The following is a 16389-nucleotide window of genomic DNA, read 5'->3' as shown; positions in this document are numbered from 1 at the left end:
CCTGTTCTGAGCGTGAGTGACCTGGCAGTCGGGGCTATGGGTTCCACACTGGTGCACAGTGCCTGTCCAGAGCAGTGGGGCCAGGCTTACCCACGGTGGTGCCGGCTGTGTTGTCCACCTGCAGAAAGTGCCCGGCTGGTCAAGACAGGAATATGTCCGCGCTGAGCCGGAGCTACCCAGATGGAAGTGAGCGGGAACGAGAGAGAGGCGCTGGCCTGTGGGCAGTGAGCGGCCTGGTCTGTGTCCGCTGAGAGGGATTGAGCTGAACGTCGGCAGAAGTCGGTTTCCTTGGTAGAGTCTGGTGCTGAGGGAAGTGAGGCGCAGCATTAAGGAGCCTGGCGGCGTGTTCCCCGCGCCCGATGAACAAACGTGGTCTCCCAGGTGATAGTAAGCAGCTTGTCCTTCTGGGAGGCGCTTGCTGAGTCCTGTGTGTGACAAGGAGCACAGGCGTGCAGGCCAGCGCTACGTCCTTGAAGACGAGTTTGGCCTTTTCCCAAAGTGTTTGCATTTCTTCCCTTGGCATCACGGTGAGCTTCCCTGGGCGTGCATATGCCGACTGCGGGGGCCCATGGTGCTCAGACCAGGGCTGCAGGCCTGGGGGCGCCTCGCGCAGTGCCCCCTGCCTTAGGAGAGCGCCTTAGACCCAGGGCCAGCTCCGCTCTTGGCCGGCTCCAGGCTGCGTGCTCTGCTCGCACCCGGTGCATCTGGGAGATCCCCCAGCAGGGGGAGCCCTGAGGAGGAGCCCTGCACCTGCGTGGGGCCTGATGTGAGAGGCAGCCAGGAAGTAGCTGGGGCCTGAGCAGAAGCCATTGCTGTCCTCTGGCCCCGCCCCGTGTGTGGAAACAGTCACGTGGGGTTGTGGCTCGCCCTCAGCGGGCAGTGCACTGCTGACCTTGGCTGGCGGCCCCAGCTGGTCTAGGGCAGAGGGGCACTGGAAGTGAGTTTCCTTTCACATTCATTGGAGACCCTCCCAACTTTAGAAGAGGAAGCGGGGCATATTTTGCCTTTTTAAAATTTTTTTTAAGATTTTTATTTATTTACTTGCAAGGCAGAGTACAGACAGAGGGATGTTGAGGTTGATTTCTTCTGAGAGGATTCGTTCCTGAGAGGAGGAGCGTGGTGGGGGCAAGAGGCGTGGAGTCACCACACAGACCCCGGGATTTGGGTGAATGTGGGCCAGAGGCGAGCAGCCCGCAGACTCGTTTATTTCAGTCGGTGCAGCAGCTTATATAGCTAAGGCAGCCAGTCCTGTCAAGGGGCGGTCTATGCCCTAACCAATCACAGCCTGTTGCCAGGCAGTTTCCAAAGCCATCCAATTACAGCCTGCTGTCAGTCAGGCTCTGTTGTCATGTGGTTTCTGAAGCCATCCAATCACGGCCTGTTGCCAGGCAGTTTCTGTTGTCAGCGGCCATCTTGGCATGACCTTCTCACCTTCTCATTCCACCACAGAGGGCGAGTCACAGAGAGAGGTCTTCTGTCTGCTGGTTCACTCCCCCAGTGGCTGCAACGGCCAGAGCTGAGCTGATCTAAAGCCAGGAGCCAGGAGCTTCTTCCAGGTCTCCCATGTGGGCGCATGGGACTTGGGCATCTTCTGCTGCTCTCCCAGGCCATAGCTGGATCGGAAGAGGAGCAAGCTTTGCACAGTGGCAGTATCATAGCCAATGAGGTTTATCCAAGGCGTGATTATTGCTAAAAAAAAAAAAAGAGGAGCAGCCAGGATACAAACCGGCGCCCACATGGGATGCCAGTGCCACAGGCGGAAGCTTAGCCCACTACGCCACAGTGCTGGTCCCAGGAACTTTTATATTAGCCTGTTTCATAGGCAAACAAAAAATATCTGTAAGGCAAAAACAAATCCCAAAGACAGCAGGAACCCCTAGCCCTACGCTACCTCGAAGGTGCGTAAGACTGAGGACGTCGGCAGGTGAGGAGGTGACACCCGGGGGCTCCAGCGCTGACGGCAGTGACAGGCCGCCTGCCTCGCCCTGGGCACGCTCTCCCCAGGTCAGGGACGCAGCCTGCCCTGCTCCATGTTGGCTTGCGTGCCCCTCTGCTGCAGGAGGATGGCGGCTGCTGCCCGCATCGCACAAGGAACACAACCTTCTCTTGGCCAGTCCCAAGGCTGGGTTTTGTCTAGAGACTGGTTTACCAGGGAGTGGGGAGGCAGGCACCCTTCACCGGCTGAACAGGTCAACTGTGATACGGCCATTTAAGGGTAAATACTGGGGCCGGCGTTGTGAGCTGGTAAAGCCGCCACCTGTGACACCGGCATGCCTGGTGGACACCAGTTCAAGTCCCGGCTGCTCCTCTTCTGATCCAGCTCCCTGCTAATGCACCTGGGAAAGCTGCGGAAGACGGCCCCACATGGGGTACCCAGAGGAAGCTCCTGGCTCCTGGCTTTGGCCTGGCCAGTCCCTGGCTGTGGGGAGTGAACCAGCAGATGGGAAAATTTCTTTCTCTCTCTCCCTCTGTAACTCTGACTTTTAAATAAATCAAATGTTAAAAAAAAAAATACTAGGCAGGAAAAGAAATTAACCCCTACACAGCACGGATGAATCACTGTCTTGTGCCAAGTGGAAGAGGCTGGCCAGAGCCCTGGGTGCGGTGCAGACGCCGTGAGCTCAGCGCTGCGGGGCCGCAGGCTGTGGGGACAGGAAGCAGACCCATGTGGGCCGGCCTGGTGCCACTGGCCGCACTGGCATCTGAATCAGCACCGGTTTGAGTCCCAGCTCCTCCAGTTTCTTGCTAATGGCCTGAGGGTGCAGATGATGGCCCACGTGCTGGGACCCCTGCCGTCTGCGTGGGAGACCCAGACGAAGCTCCTGGCTCCAGCCTGGCTCGGGCCTGCAGTTTTGGGCGTCTGGGGAGTGAACCCGTGAATTGAAAATGTCTCTCCCTTCCTCCCCTCCTCCGCCTTTCAAATAAATAAGTTAAGCAAGGAAACAGCACTGGTTGGCAGGATGGGGCTGAAGGGAGGGCTGGCCAGCGAGGGCCGCGTGAGGGGGTTGGGACAGGGCTGACTGCATAGATGGGCTTCTCGCGACTGAAGGTGTTGGGTTAGGTTGATCAGCAGCGCAGTGAAGGGAGCTCCGCCCACTCGTGAAGTCGGACTTCAGCAGGGTGTCGACAGGTGCACCTGCACCTCAGAGCCTCTGCCCACCGCAGTCAGCAGTCAGCGTCACCGCGAGGGCGCCAGCGGGGGGCTGCGGCAGAGCCACGTCCGCGCTGGCCAGCTGGGGTGCAGCAGGACTGACAGACAGGTCTGTCCTCACGGTCAGCGAGCTCCTGCTCCGGGGAGAACCAGGGCGCTGGCGTCTCGGGGGCGCCGGGCCGTGGCCTTCGCCCAGGGCCGCCCCACCGTGGCAGCCGTGTTCCTGCTGTGGATTTTCTCCCAAACACCTTGAACTTTCTTCAGTTTGGAGAGATTGAAAGAGCAGACCCGGCCTCCCCGGGAGAACGCCCCGCGCCCCTGCCCTCCTCCCCAGCGTCCCCGAGCCCCACATCTGCTTTGCGACGGGGAGTCGGGCTGTGCGCCACCTCTCCGCGGGAGGCTCCGGCTCCGTAATTGGTTTCTGTCTGAGAGAAGCCAAGAGGTGTGAGAAATCGGCAGGTGTCAGGACCCTAATCACGGTCGCGGTCACCCACACCCACGGCCAAAGGGAAGCACTCCTGTTTACCCAGATGCTTCTGCTCAGCGGGGGCCGATGCGGGGGCGGGGCAGGTGAGGGAGATTAAGAAACACCGCAGGGCTGAGGATCTCCTCCGGCTGACAGCCGGTCCCTGCTGCCTTCTCCGGGAGCCTCTCACCCCCTCCTGCTGCTCCCCCCGCCCCACCTCTGTGCCCACCGAGGTCCCCGCTGGCGTCCCTGGGGCGGACACATGGGTGGTTCTGAAGGGCCACAAGGGGGCGCTCGTCCTGGATCTCAAGGGGAGGGCCGTGGCAGCCCCTCGCCTGCGCGGCAGCGTCCTAGGCAGGGGCCGTCCCCAGGGTGCGCTGGGTGGCAGAGCGGTGCAGGCTGAGACTCCTGGCCCTGCGCTTCCTCGTCCTCTCCGGCGCGGGCAGGTTCTCTGCCGCAGCACCGAGCCGTCAGGACCTGGGGGTGCCTCCCAGGGGCCCTGGGAAGAGGGCCCGAGCCCTCTGCCCCCGTTTGTGCTCAATAAGCCAGGTCTCATCTGAGCCCAGCGGTGTCATTTTTTTTCTTATTATTGCTCTACGTTATTGGTCGTTTGTCATTTCTCTTCTAATAAGCTCTGGGTTGTCATAAACGAACCCAGTTCCCCGAGATGCTCAGTCCATCCCTCCTGCCTCGTGGGATGTTTCTCTGAAGCAGCAAATGTGCCGAGCGAGGCCTCCGGCTGCTGCTCCGTCGGGCCGGGTTTGGGTGCCCTGTCCTGGTGGTGGCGCTGTTGCTGTTTTGTTGAGTGCAACTTCCGTGATCTTAAGACGGAAAAGAAAGGACTTGACAGAACCCGCCGTGCGGCCGGCGCCGGGCGAGGATGGGTCCGCGTGGTTCTGTTCTGCAACCCGAGACAGCGCAGTGTGCAGGGAGGGGCAGGAAGACGGCCCTCAGCACTCCCGTGGGACAGCACCCCCCCCCCCCCCGGAGAAACCTCCCTCGGCTCAGCCACGCTCACCCAGGGCACGAGCCGGCCCCAGCCGGTGTTCCTGATCCTTCGTGTTTTTGCTATCAGAAGAAGCATTTTTAAAATAAATGGGGGGGGGGGTGCACAGCAGGGCTGTGGCGTAGCAGGCAAAGCCCCTGCCCGCAGTGCCGGCTCCCACACGGGCGCTGGCTCATGTCCGGCTGCTCCATTTCCAATCCAGCTCTGCTGTGGCCTGGGAAAGCAGAAGATGGCCCAAGTCCTTGGGCCCCTCACCCACGTGGGAGACCTGGAAGAGGCTCCTGGCTTTGGATTGGCCCAGCTCCAGCTGTTGCGGCCATTTGGGGTGAACCTGTGGATGGAAGACTCTCTCTCTCTCTCTCTGCCTTTCAAATAAATAAATAAGTACAGGGGCGAGTGTTTGGTGTAGTAGTTGGGACACTGGATGCCCATGTCCATGTCAGAGGGCCTGGGTTCAAGTCCCAGCCCTGCTTCCAATTCCAGTGTCCGGCTCATGCAGACCCTGGGAGGCAGCAATGATGACTCCAGCCCGCACGGGAGAGACCCTGATGGGGTTCCCAGCGCCTAACCAGCCCAGACCAGCCCTGGCTGTCGCAGGCATCTGGGGAGTGAGTCAGGACAGGCGCTACCTCTCCCTCTGTGTCTGAGTCTGTCTCTGCCTTTCACACTAACTTTTATAAAGAAAGAACAAGCCAACGTGGCCCCTTTGACCTGCGCCTGCGTTGTCTCCCTGGCTGACTGCAGAGCTGGGAGTGCAAGGGCCTCCGTGTCAGCTGTTGGCCGAGCGGGAGTAGGGTTGTTGGTTTCCTAGCAGGGAGGCAGCGTTGGCCAGGTGGACTGCGTGCTGCAGCACTCGCTGTAGCCACAGTGGGCGGCTGCCGGTGCAGACCCCGCTCCACGCTGGTTTGCACACACTCAGGCCACCAGCAAGCAGCCTGGCCCCGAGGAAGGGCCAGTGTGCGTGGCGTCTGCCTGGTCTCTCTGGAGCTGTGTTGCTCAGAGAAGCGCACTGAAGTCCTCGGTCGGTCTGTCGCTAGCCAGCTCGGCACCCAGTGCTGCCAGTCTCCTGTCAGGCGGCCCCCAGGCCGGGAGGTCCCCGTCACTCTTCACGCTTCCCCGTGAGCTTACCTGTGCTCAGAAGGCCTGGTTCCGCTTGGGCAGCCCCAGCTCCTGCAGCGTTCAGCGTTTGAAGGAGCCCATGCCCTGTGTGCCTCCCCTGCCACTCACGTTAAACCTGTGGCCGTGGCCCCGCACAGCCGGCACCAAGGAGCGGGCAGCACTTGGCCCGCGGGGTCTCCTCAGCTGTCCCACACCTGCGAGGGGGTGCCGGCTCTGCTCTGCAGGCTCTGCAGGTCTGGGCCCACCCTGGGCCCTGCAGGCCACTCTGTGTGGTCTCCTGGAGCCCCTCGTCGGGGAGCTGGCGCCGTGCTGGTTGTTGAACTTCACCGAGTGCCTCCCGCCATTGCAGATCCCAGAAGAACACGACCTGGAGAGCCAGACCCGCAAGGAGCGCGAGTGGCGGTTCCTGCGGAACACGCGTGTCAGGAAGCAGGCGCAGCAGGTGGTCCAGAAGGGTAAGCCCCCTCCTCACAGGTAACCGAGCCCGGTGGAGGTGAGGCGACCCTGAGCTCATGCAGCCAGGGGCTGGCCGGCAGCCGCCGTGGGGGTGCGAGGGGGCCTCCCACCTCTGGGCCAGTCCCAGCCCTCGCCCCTCGCAGAAGGGCAGCATTGGCCTTTCGAGCTTTCTGGAAGGAGGGCACAGCCCTCCCCAGGCCCCGGGGACCCACGTCTCACCTGATGGGGTGTCCCTGGTGGCTCCCCAAGCAGCATTCCAGCCACACTTTCACCAGCGGATGCCAAAGTCACCGTGTTGTGTGCCGCCCTGTTTATGCCCAACTCTCAGAGAGGGGCGGGGCGGCGAACGGCCCGGGCGGCAGGTGTGTGCTGCTGTGGAGGGACGGGCGCCCTGGCCGCCGGCACCGCGCGGGCCTCCTTCCTCAGGGGTGCCCCCGGCCCCTGCGTGCCCCCTTTCTGTTGTGCTCCCCACGTCCCAGACTCGAGGTGCCAGCGTAGGCCTGGGCGGAGTACGTTGTCGCTGTGGCGATGTCGGTCCGGGCCCACCCCGTGTTTCTTTGGCAGGCATCACGAGGCTGGACGACCAGATATTTCTAAACAGGAACCCCGGCGTGCCCTCCGTGGTCAAGTTCCATCCCTTCACGCCGTGCATAGCCGTGGCTGATAAGGACAGCATCTGGTACGCACCTGCCGCGGGCCCCTGCATCCGGTCAGCGGCTGCCCACGCGGCCTTCTCCATCACCCTCCTCCTCGCCCAGAGGTCCCGGTGCTGTTTGTGGGTGAAGGGTCTCTTCCCTGCCCACTCTCTCCCCCATTACGGTGGCTGAAGGGCCGTCCAGAGTCCCGACCGCAGGTCCGGGCCAGGGGCAGGGGCTCCCGACCCCCTGTGCAGCAGGCGGACACGAGGCTTCTCCCTGCTGCCCCCTGTGCAGAGGCAAGGGTGTGACCAGAGCGCCGAGAGAGGCAGCCCGGCCCCACGGGCAGGGCTGGGAGGGTGCCCTCCATGGCTCACAGAGACAGCTCTCACCCCGGTTCTTTTATTTTTGTAAGATTTATTTATTTTTGAAAGATTTATTTACTTATTTGGAAAGCAGAGTGGGGGCCGGAGCTGTGGCACAGTGGCCTGCGGCACTGGCATCCTGTATGGACACAGGTTCCAAACTCGGCTGCTCTACTTCCTGTCCCACTCCCTGCCGATGGCCTGGGAAAGCAGCAGAGGAGGGTCCAAGTCCCTGGGCCACTGCACCCACGGGGGAGACCCGGAAGAAGCTCCTGGTTTCATCCTGGTCATTTAGGGAGTGAACCAGCAGATGGAAGATGGGTCTCTGTGTCTCTCCCTCTCTCTGTCTTTCAAACAAACAAATAAATATTTTTAAAAATAATAATAATTTTAAAAAGAAAAGCTGAGAGGCAGAGGGAGAGAGAGGTCTTCCATCCTCAGGCTCACTCCCCAGATGCCGGGGACCCAGGTGCGTTAGCAGGAAGCAGTGGGAAGTGCAGCGGAGCCAGGACTTGGGCCAGGCGCTGACACGGGGTGCAGGCGTCCAAACAGCGGCGTAGCCTGCTGCACCGCAGTGCCCGCCCCGCCTCCACTCGTGTGCACTGTGGTAAAACACACGGAACCTGACGTTCACCGCGCTCGCCAGTGATGACTCAGCCTTGCTGCCCGGTCACCACGTCCACCTCCAGACCCTCGTCCCTGGTCAACACCAGCTCCCAGTCCCCTGCCCCAGCCCCTGCAGCCCCCACGCGACTTCCTGTCTAGACGTTCGACTCCTTCGGCACCTCTCGCCAGTGGGCTCAACACCGTGTCCTTCTGTGACTGGGAGCAGGCGTCGGGTTCCCCCTCCCTTCCCAAGACTCGGTAACGCGCCGGGCGGCGAGACCACGGGCTCTGTCTGCTGATGGACGCCGGCGTTGCTTCTGGCCTCTGCTCCTGCCGTCGTGCAGCGAGTGTGGACGTGTGCCGAGACGTGGGACTGCTGGGTCACGGGGCGGTGCCGCGTCCCAGTCCCAGGCTCTGCACCGCTTCCACACCAACCTCCCCGCCCGCCAGAGCGCACGCGGCCGGTTTCTCCGCCGCCTTCCGACACTGGCTCTTTGCTGCCAGCAGTCGGCGTCGGGTGGGTGAGATGTGCTGGCTCCGTGTTGCTGCGACTCCCTAATGCCCACCTCCCTCCTCTCCTGTTCCCTGAAGCTTCTGGGACTGGGAGAAAGGGGAGAAGCTGGATTACTTCCACAACGGGAACCCTCGGTACACCAGGGTCACGGCCATGGAGTACCTGAACGGCCAGGACTGCTCCCTTCTGCTCACGGCCACGGGTGAGTGGACCCCTCACAGCTGGGCCTGCACGCGGGGTGCTGGGGTGGGGGCCCCACCAGACAGCTTTGTGCAGGTGGTCTTGCGAAGGGCACCGCCCATAGGTGAGGCCCAGCCCCGCTCCTGTCTCCTGGACGACGCTGAGGGCCACACGACCTCGGCGGGAGGCCGACGTGGGTGTGCAGAGCCCACAGAGGATGTGTGGCCCTGCAGGGTTCCCATCCAGCGAGGTTGGTTTTCCCGAGTAACCTCAGGGAAGAACAGGAAGGGGAAGTGAGTCCCTGTCCCCACCGGGCCTCGGCACGGCCCTCACCGTGGCCCGCGGTACCGAGGGCAGAGCGGCTGCGTGTGGCTCCCAGAGGCGGGGGGCGCACCTGGGGCTGGGTGAGTCCAGGCAGTGCAGGCGGGGAGCGCAGAACTGGACAGAGGTCCTCAGGTTCCGCTGCAGCCCGGGGCCTGGGCAGGGCCGGAGCCTCAGCACCTCCCACCCCTGCAGACGATGGCGCCATCAGGGTCTGGAAGAATTTTGCTGACTTGGAAAAGAACCCAGAGATGGTGACGGCGTGGCAGGGGCTGTCCGACATGCTGCCGACCACGCGCGGTGAGTTGGGGGGGGGGCTCTGGGGCAGCCACGGATGTGCCCCGCGTGTGGTCGCTGCCTGCCCCCTGGTTCCACGTGGCCTTTCCCGTGTCCGCGCTGAAGGGCAGCCGCGTCCCGGGTTCCAGGATGAACCACAGCCCCTCAGTCTCAGGTTCCTGAACCCGCGGATTTCCCGTTCTTTGGAGGCTGCGTTTGGAAAATCTTTGTTACCCAAAGAAAAGAAAATGGCACAAGGCCGCACAGTGACAGGGACGTGCCGTGTTCTCGGCTCTGCCTGTCAGCCGCACGGCTGCAGCGTGATTTGGCTTTTGCTTTTATTTATTTGGTAGCAGAGAGGGACTGGCGTGGGCCAGTGGGATAACCTGCGACCTGTGATGCCGGCGCCCATATGGGCGCTGGTTTGAGTCCCAGCTGCTCCCTGCTATGGCCTGGGAAAGTCCTGGAAAATGGAGTCCTTGGGCCCCGGCACCCGCGTGGGAGTCCTGGACGGAGCTCCAGGCTCCTGGCTTCGGCCTGGCCCAGCCCTGGCTGTTGCAGCCATTTGGGGAGTGAACCAGCGGATAGAGGATATGTCTGTTTTCTCCCTCCCTCCCTCCCTCCCTCTCTCTCTCCCTCTCTCTCATCTCTCTCTCTCTCTGTCTCTGTCTCTGTCTCTCTCTCTCTCTGCCTCTCCCTCTAACTCTGTCAAATAAACAAAGTTTTTTTTTTTAAACAAAGATGAAGAAGAAGGAAGGAAAGGCGGAGAGAGAGTGGGATGGAGGCAGAGGGAGAGACAGATCTTCCATCTGCTGGTTCACTCTAGTGACTACAACGGCCAGGGCGGGGCCAGGCCAGAGCAGGGAGCCGGGAGCCCCGTCCAGGTCTCCGTGTGGGTGCAGGCGCATTGTCCGGAGGCGGGAATGGAAGCTCAGGGTAGCCAGGACTTGAACCAGCGCTCTGATGCGGAACGCGGGCATCCCTGGTGGCGGCTACACCCCTCACTCCACAGAGCCGCCCAAGTCGGCTGCAAGGGAAGCAGAGGTCTCGGTGACTCCGGTGTGTGCCTGAGGGGAGGGCTCCGTGGGGGAGCGGGAGAGCCTCTGGCCCCGGGACCGCAGGGAAAGCCATCACCTTAGGAAGAGGCGTGTGGCAGGGCTGCATCAAGGCCACGCCCACAGGGATTCTAGGGTGCTGGTGCCGAGAACCACACCCTTGGGTGACGAACTGGAAGGTGCCCTTGGTCACAGGTCCACCCGACCTGGGAGGATGCCCCAGTCACCAGCAGAGGCATCCAGGTCGTGGGCCCCACCCTAGCCTCGCAGGTGGGGGTGCGGTTCTGTCCGGTTCTGTGTTCTGTTGCCGAGAACCGTGCCTGATAGGCAGGAGGTAGGTGCCTACCAGGAACGCCCTGCGTGTCTTTACGTCAGGAGCAAAGCTGCGGCGTCAGGGTGTGGTACCCAGGGCAGGAAGGGGCGGAGAGGAGAGAGCCGAGCCACCCGCTGGGGCCACCAGAGCCTCCGAAGACGGAGGGGTTGGCGGGAGCCGCTGCGGCGTTTACCCTGACAGTTAGGGGCGGACAGCGGACAGCAGCGGGAAAGGTGCCCGATGCCTAGGAATCAGTCCAGCAAACTGGCACACCCCCCAGCCAAGCGGCCTGAGACCCAGGAAGAGGCGGGCCCTGCCCTCCCCGTCACGGCAAAGGTGCTGGAACACCCCCTTCTGAGGAGCCAAGGAGCGGTTTGCCGGCTGTGGTCACGGGCGCGCCCAGAAAAAGCTCAGAGGCCCCGGGGAGACGCCCTCCGGGCAGAGACGGTGGCTGCGTCTGCGGTGGTCTCGGGCGGGTGGGCTGGCAGAGGGGGCGGCCGTGTCTGCAGGGGTCTCGGGCGGGTGGGCGGGCAGAGGGGGCGGCTGTGTCTGCAGGGGTCTCGGGCGGGTGGGCCTGCAGAGGGAGCGGCTGTGTCTGCAGGGGTCTCGGGCGGGCGTTTGGCTCAGCCGGGGAGACGCTGCGTGGGATGCCCGTGTCCCTGTCCCACATTGGAGTGCCTGGTCCACCCTGCTCCTTTGCCCACTCCAGTTCCCTGCTGATGGACGCCCTGGGAGGCAGCGGTGGGGGCTCAGGCCCTGGGGTCCCAGCCACCCACACGGGAGACCTGGCAGGCAGGATGGGGTTTCCGTTCCCTGGCTTCAGCCTCGCCCTGGGTGCTGTGGGCATTTGGGGAATGAATCTGCAAACAGAAGATCTCTCTCTCCCTCTACCTCTCTCTCCCTCTCTCTCTCTCTCTCTCTCTCTCTCTCTCTCTCTCCCTCCCTCCCTCTCCCTCCCTCTCCCTCTCTCCCTCTCTCCCTCCCTCCCTCCCTCTCTCCCTCTCTCCCTCTCTCCCTCTCTCTCCCTCTCTCCCTCTCTCCCTCTCTCCCTCTCTCCCTCTCTCTCCCTCTCTCCCTCTCCCCCCTTCTCCCTCTCCCTCCCTTTTCCCCTCCCTCTCCCTCCCTTCCTCCCTCTCCCTCTCCCCCTCTCTCTCCCTTCCTCCCTCTCCCTCCCCTTCCTCCCTCCCCTTCCCTCTCCCTCCCCCTCCCCTCCCCTTCCCTCTCCCTCCCCCTCCCCTCCCCTTCCCTCTCCCTCCCCCTCCCCTCCCCTTCCCTCTCCCTCCCCCCTCCCCCTCTCCTCCCCTTCTCTCTCTCTCATCTCTCTCCCCTTTCCCCCTTTCTCTCAAATAAATTACATAAAAACTTTTAAAAAGCGAAACTGTTCTTTTAAAAAGAGCACAAGTGACAAACGCAGGCAGCTGTCGGTCGGGGGTGTGCAGGGATTTCTCTCCTTCTTTGTAAGCTGGAATCTTTGTCATCAAACCTTCAAACCAAATCCTGCCTTAACTGGAGCCACGAGGGAGGGCCTGCGTCTCGGCCCGGCCCCGACAGGTGGGCAGCCCTGTGCCACTGTGTCCATCCACCCCGGCACCCCACATGCCGTCAGGTAGCGCAGCCCCGTGGCCTCTGCGGAGCCGCGACATGGCCGAGAAGGACCGGTCCTCGGCCGGGCCGTCCCTGCTGAAGTCCCTCGGGCCCGTGCTGGGCCCTGTTGCTCCTCTCGCCGTTGCCTCCATGGGAGGGGATTCCCAGGAAGGCACTGACTCCAGCCTGGGAATGGTCCAGCCGGCGCTCACACGGGCAGGCATTCGGCTCAGCCGCGGAGATGCTGCGTGGTGTCCGGTGCCCCTTGGAGCTGCCGGCTGGGTGGCCACCCGGAGCCCCCAAGCCTGCCTGCCGGCCACGGGGTGAGACCGCGCCTCCCTGTGTCTCCGCAGGAGCCGGGATGGTGGTGGACTGGGAGCAGGAGACCGGGCTCCTCATGAGCTCGGGGGACGTGCGGATCGTCCGCATCTGGGACACGGACCGCGAGATGAAGGTGCAGGTAACCAGGCTCCGCCCTCGTGGGAGACAGCCCGGGGCTGCCGGGAGCACAGTGGGTGCTGCGCTGGCTGCTGGGGGGCGGGGCCTGGCTGCCTGGGCTGCAGCTGCTCGCCCGGGGCGCACTGGGCCTGGGCACTCGGCAGCTGCACCACAGCCGCTGGAGCTGGGCCGTCCCGATTATCCCCGGTGTTTTGTCTGTGAACACCAGGGAATGCCGGCCTGGGAGGGTGAGAGGTCCCTGGTGAGGACGGTGAATTATCCGCGTGCTACCCGGGCGTCTTTGGCCTCAGTTTCAGTGCAGGGAGCGGAGGGCCCTGGGCGCCCGGGGAAGCCGCAGGGGCCCTGGCGCTGTCCGCCCCCTGGGCCAGGAGCAGGAGGCTGGCTCGGCGCTGCTCCCGGGGCCGCAGCGGGCAGGAGGCCTGGCACAGGCTGCAGGCTGCAGCCCAGGCCCGCGCCTCCTGCCACCAGCCCGTCACTGAGTCCTGCGGCAACACCAGGAAGCTTTAACTCCCCTCACGGCTGCCCTGAACCCGTCGGGAAGAAGTCTGGCAGGGTTTTCCCGTCCTGGGACCGTGAGACCGGGCCCGAGGGCACGGCCGGCCACCCTGGTGCTGAGGGGCCTGCTTCCCAGCCGAGCCCAGGGGCCCCCTGTGTGCCATCCCGGGCAGTGCTTTGAGGGGTGGGAGGCCCCTCCTGGACCTGGCTGTGAGGAGCAGGGAGGGCCGCTGGCCCCCGCACCTGCAGAACCGCCCTGGCGGGAAGGTGCTCTGTGGCAGCCTCCCCGCCCTGCCCTCTGCTCCTGGCCCTGGCTCTGCCTGCACAGGCCCAGGCTGCCTCCGCTGGCTACAGCTCACCAGGGTGCCAGTGGGGACCACACTTCCTCTCTGTGGGATAAGGGAATGTTGGTAGGAACCTCCCTGGTGGCCGCCAGGGCCCCGTGTTCTGTGCCTGTCACCGGATGAGGCACTCGGGGCCACCAGGGCAGACACTGATGGTGAGGCCACGGCTCCCTCCCCTGGGAGCCCTGCCTGTCTCCACTCCCTGCAGCACCCGGGTCCAGGCCAGCTGGGACGTGGACCCGGGCGCAGAGCCTCCGTTCTCACGGGCTGTGTGCTTGGCCCTAGGACATCCCCACGGGCGCCGACAGCTGCGTGACGAGCCTGTCCTGCGACTCCCACCGCTCTCTCATCGTGGCCGGCCTCGGCGACGGCTCCATCCGCGTCTACGACCGGAGGATGGCACTCAGTGAATGGTAACTCAGCGCCCGGCCGCCCCGCACACACACCTGCCCCAGGGCCGAGGTCCCCTCACGGCCAGTCCGCTGTGCGCAGTGCGCGGCAAGACTGAAGTCTCCCCCGGGGTCCAGCGGGACCACTGAAGCCCACTGGAGCCGGCCACCCAGAGCCGGCCAGGAGGAGCGGGGTGCACAGGCCCCCTGGGATGTGCCCGTGCCCCCGCGGCCCCCAGGTTGCCAGGGTGAGCGGCTGAGGAGGCAGGGTCTGGGGCACACATGGGCACCGCGTGGTGCTGAGAGGCTGGCAGGGATGAGAGGAGGCTCAGGGACACCCTGCGGGAGGTGCAGCCATCACTGGGCCCAGGTGTGGACAGCCCAGGGTCCTCAACACCTACCACGCCCTGGCCTGGCACAGACGGGAGACACAGGGCACAGCCGCTGTGAGCAGAAGGGGCCTCTGAGTGGGCCCAGTGGGACCAGATGGAGCTGGGACTGAGCTGGGCCATTAAATGGGGCTGCTGAGGGCGGGTGGCGAGCGTGGCCGCAGGCCCCTCCCACCCCAGCCGCAGGCTGCAGGCCCCTCCCACCCCAGCTGAGCGACTGCTGGTGTGTTCAGGGTCACGGAAGTGTCCTGGGCTGAGGGGCACTGCCCCGTGAGCACGCTGACGTGGTCTGAGAGCAGGGGTCACGCCCGTCCCTCCTGACGCCTGGGGGCGGGGGCCGTGCAGGTGCCCACCGGGTCTCAGTCCCAGGCTGTGGCGCTGCTCTAGGTGCGGCTGGTCCCGGGCCCGAGGCCCTTGTCCCACCGCCTGGGGGCTGGGGTCCTCTCTGCTGACCGCCCCACGACCTGGAGAAGCAGGCTGATCGGGCCAGAGCCCGTCCGGCACAGTGCAGGCCCAAGGGAGACGGAGGGGTCCCGGGAGGGAGCTTCATCCCCGCACGGGGACAGGGTGGGGCCCGGCTGCTGTGAGCCTGCACACGCAGTCCACTCCTGCCCGTGCACACCCCCCACGCAGGTGCCAGAGGCGGGCCAGGCCGCCCGCGGCCCCCGGCCTGACTCGGTCTCCCCACAGCCGCGTCATGACGTACCGGGAGCACACGGCCTGGGTGGTGAAGGCCCACCTCCAGAAACGCCCGGAGGGCCACATCGTGAGCGTGAGGTGAGGAGGGGGTCCGGAGACGCGGGGGGATGGGGCGTGGGGCGTGGAGCCCTCCCCCCGCCTTACAACCACTCGGCACTGGGAGGCGGGGCGCGGGGCAGGCAGGGGGGGCTGTGTAAGCGCTGCTGGCAGCGCGTGCGTTCACCTGTTAGAGGGACGGCAAACGAATTCCCTGTCGCAGAGCCACCGTCCCTCCAAGAGGGGCAGCTCTCCCACCGTGCGAGCCATGAAACAAATCATGGGGGGGGGGTGAGATGCCGGAGCGGAGGCAGAGGCCGGCCGGCGACCTGGGGAGGCCCAGCCCGAGTGACAGGGAGCCCCGCGGCTGTGACCTGGGGGAGGGGCCAGCAGCCTGCCTGCCCTCGCACAGCTTTGCCGAGCGCTCTGGGTCCTGGTCAGCAGACACCCCGCGCCCCACACACGGAGCTGGGACTGGGGTGTGGCCTCGGGCGCTTGGCCTGTGTGTGGACAGTTCCACACGTTCAGGGTCACTGCACCCCACACCCGATTCCAGGTGGGGGTGCCTGGTCCTGTACCCCACAGCCAGGCCCCAGGCGGGGGTGCCCGGTCCTGTACCCTACACCCCAGATTCTGGGGGGTGCCTGGTCCTGTACCCTACACCCCAGATTCCAGGTGGGGGTGCCTGGTCCTGTACCCCACAGCCAGGCCCCAGGCGGGGGTGCCCGGTCCTGTACCCTACACCCCAGATTCTGGGGGGTGCCTGGTCCTGTACCCTACACCCCAGATTCCAGGTGGGGGTGCCTGGTCCTGTACCCCACAGCCAGGCCCCAGGCGGGGGTGCCCGGTCCTGTACCCTACACCCCAGATTCCAGGCGGGGGTGCTCGGTCCTGTACCCTACACCCCAGATTCCAGGCGGGGGTGCTCGGTCCTGTACCCTACACCCCAGATTCCAGGCGGGGGTGCCTGGTCCTGTACCCTACACCCCAGATTCCGGGGGGTACCCGGGTCCTGTACCGCACAGCCGGGCCCCACACGAGGCCACCCTGGGTCTCCCCACAGCGTTAATGGAGACGTGCGCTTCTTTGACCCGCGGATGCCGGAGTCTGTGAACGTGTTGCAGATCGTGAGGGGCCTCACGGCCCTGGACATCCACCCCCAGGCCAACCTGATCGCCTGGTAGGTGCCCCCCAGCCCCGGCCCCAGCCCCCTCTCTTTATTAGAGGACCTCCCAGCCCCGCCCCCTGCACACCAGAGGCCCCGGCCCCAGCCCCCCTCTCTTTATTAGAGGACCTCCCAGCCCCGCCCCCTCCACACCAGAGGCCCCGCCCTGCCCCCTCCATATTAGAGGACCTCCCAGCCCCGCCCCCTCCACACCAGAGCCCCGCCCCTCCAGGGCCCCACCCCTGCCCCGCCCCTGCGGGGCGTGTTCTCTGAGGTCAGAGCCTCTTCCTCCCAGGACACTGAGGCATCTCAGGGCTGGAGCCTCAAGTCCTCTGGTCCCCGCCTACCGCTGCCCCGTCCAGGGAC

General features: G+C 64.6%; 1 protein-coding gene and 1 pseudogene across 2 annotated transcripts in view; both read left to right on the top strand.

Moving 5' to 3' along the window:
* Window positions 1–16389, top strand: part of RPTOR (regulatory associated protein of MTOR complex 1) — a 342586-nt gene that overhangs the window by 323504 nt on the left and 2693 nt on the right. For both annotated transcript variants that reach the window (XM_070060172.2, XM_070060173.2), the window contains 8 exons: window positions 6092–6197; window positions 6763–6877; window positions 8396–8520; window positions 9015–9119; window positions 12401–12507; window positions 13631–13758; window positions 14814–14900; window positions 15922–16038. In XM_070060172.2, coding sequence (XP_069916273.1) covers window positions 6092–6197; window positions 6763–6877; window positions 8396–8520; window positions 9015–9119; window positions 12401–12507; window positions 13631–13758; window positions 14814–14900; window positions 15922–16038 — 890 coding nt within the window. The remainder of the gene's footprint in view (window positions 1–6091; window positions 6198–6762; window positions 6878–8395; window positions 8521–9014; window positions 9120–12400; window positions 12508–13630; window positions 13759–14813; window positions 14901–15921; window positions 16039–16389) is intronic.
* LOC138846362 (U4 spliceosomal RNA) lies at window positions 1633–1704 on the top strand (annotated as a pseudogene).

This window comes from Oryctolagus cuniculus, chromosome 17, assembly GCF_051225735.1.
Source record: "Oryctolagus cuniculus isolate XC-2025 breed Fujian yellow rabbit chromosome 17, ASM5122573v1, whole genome shotgun sequence".
Taxonomy (NCBI): domain Eukaryota; kingdom Metazoa; phylum Chordata; class Mammalia; order Lagomorpha; family Leporidae; genus Oryctolagus; species Oryctolagus cuniculus.
The sequence above is the reverse complement of the archived record's forward strand: the minus strand, read 5'-3'. Positions and strand labels throughout refer to the sequence as shown.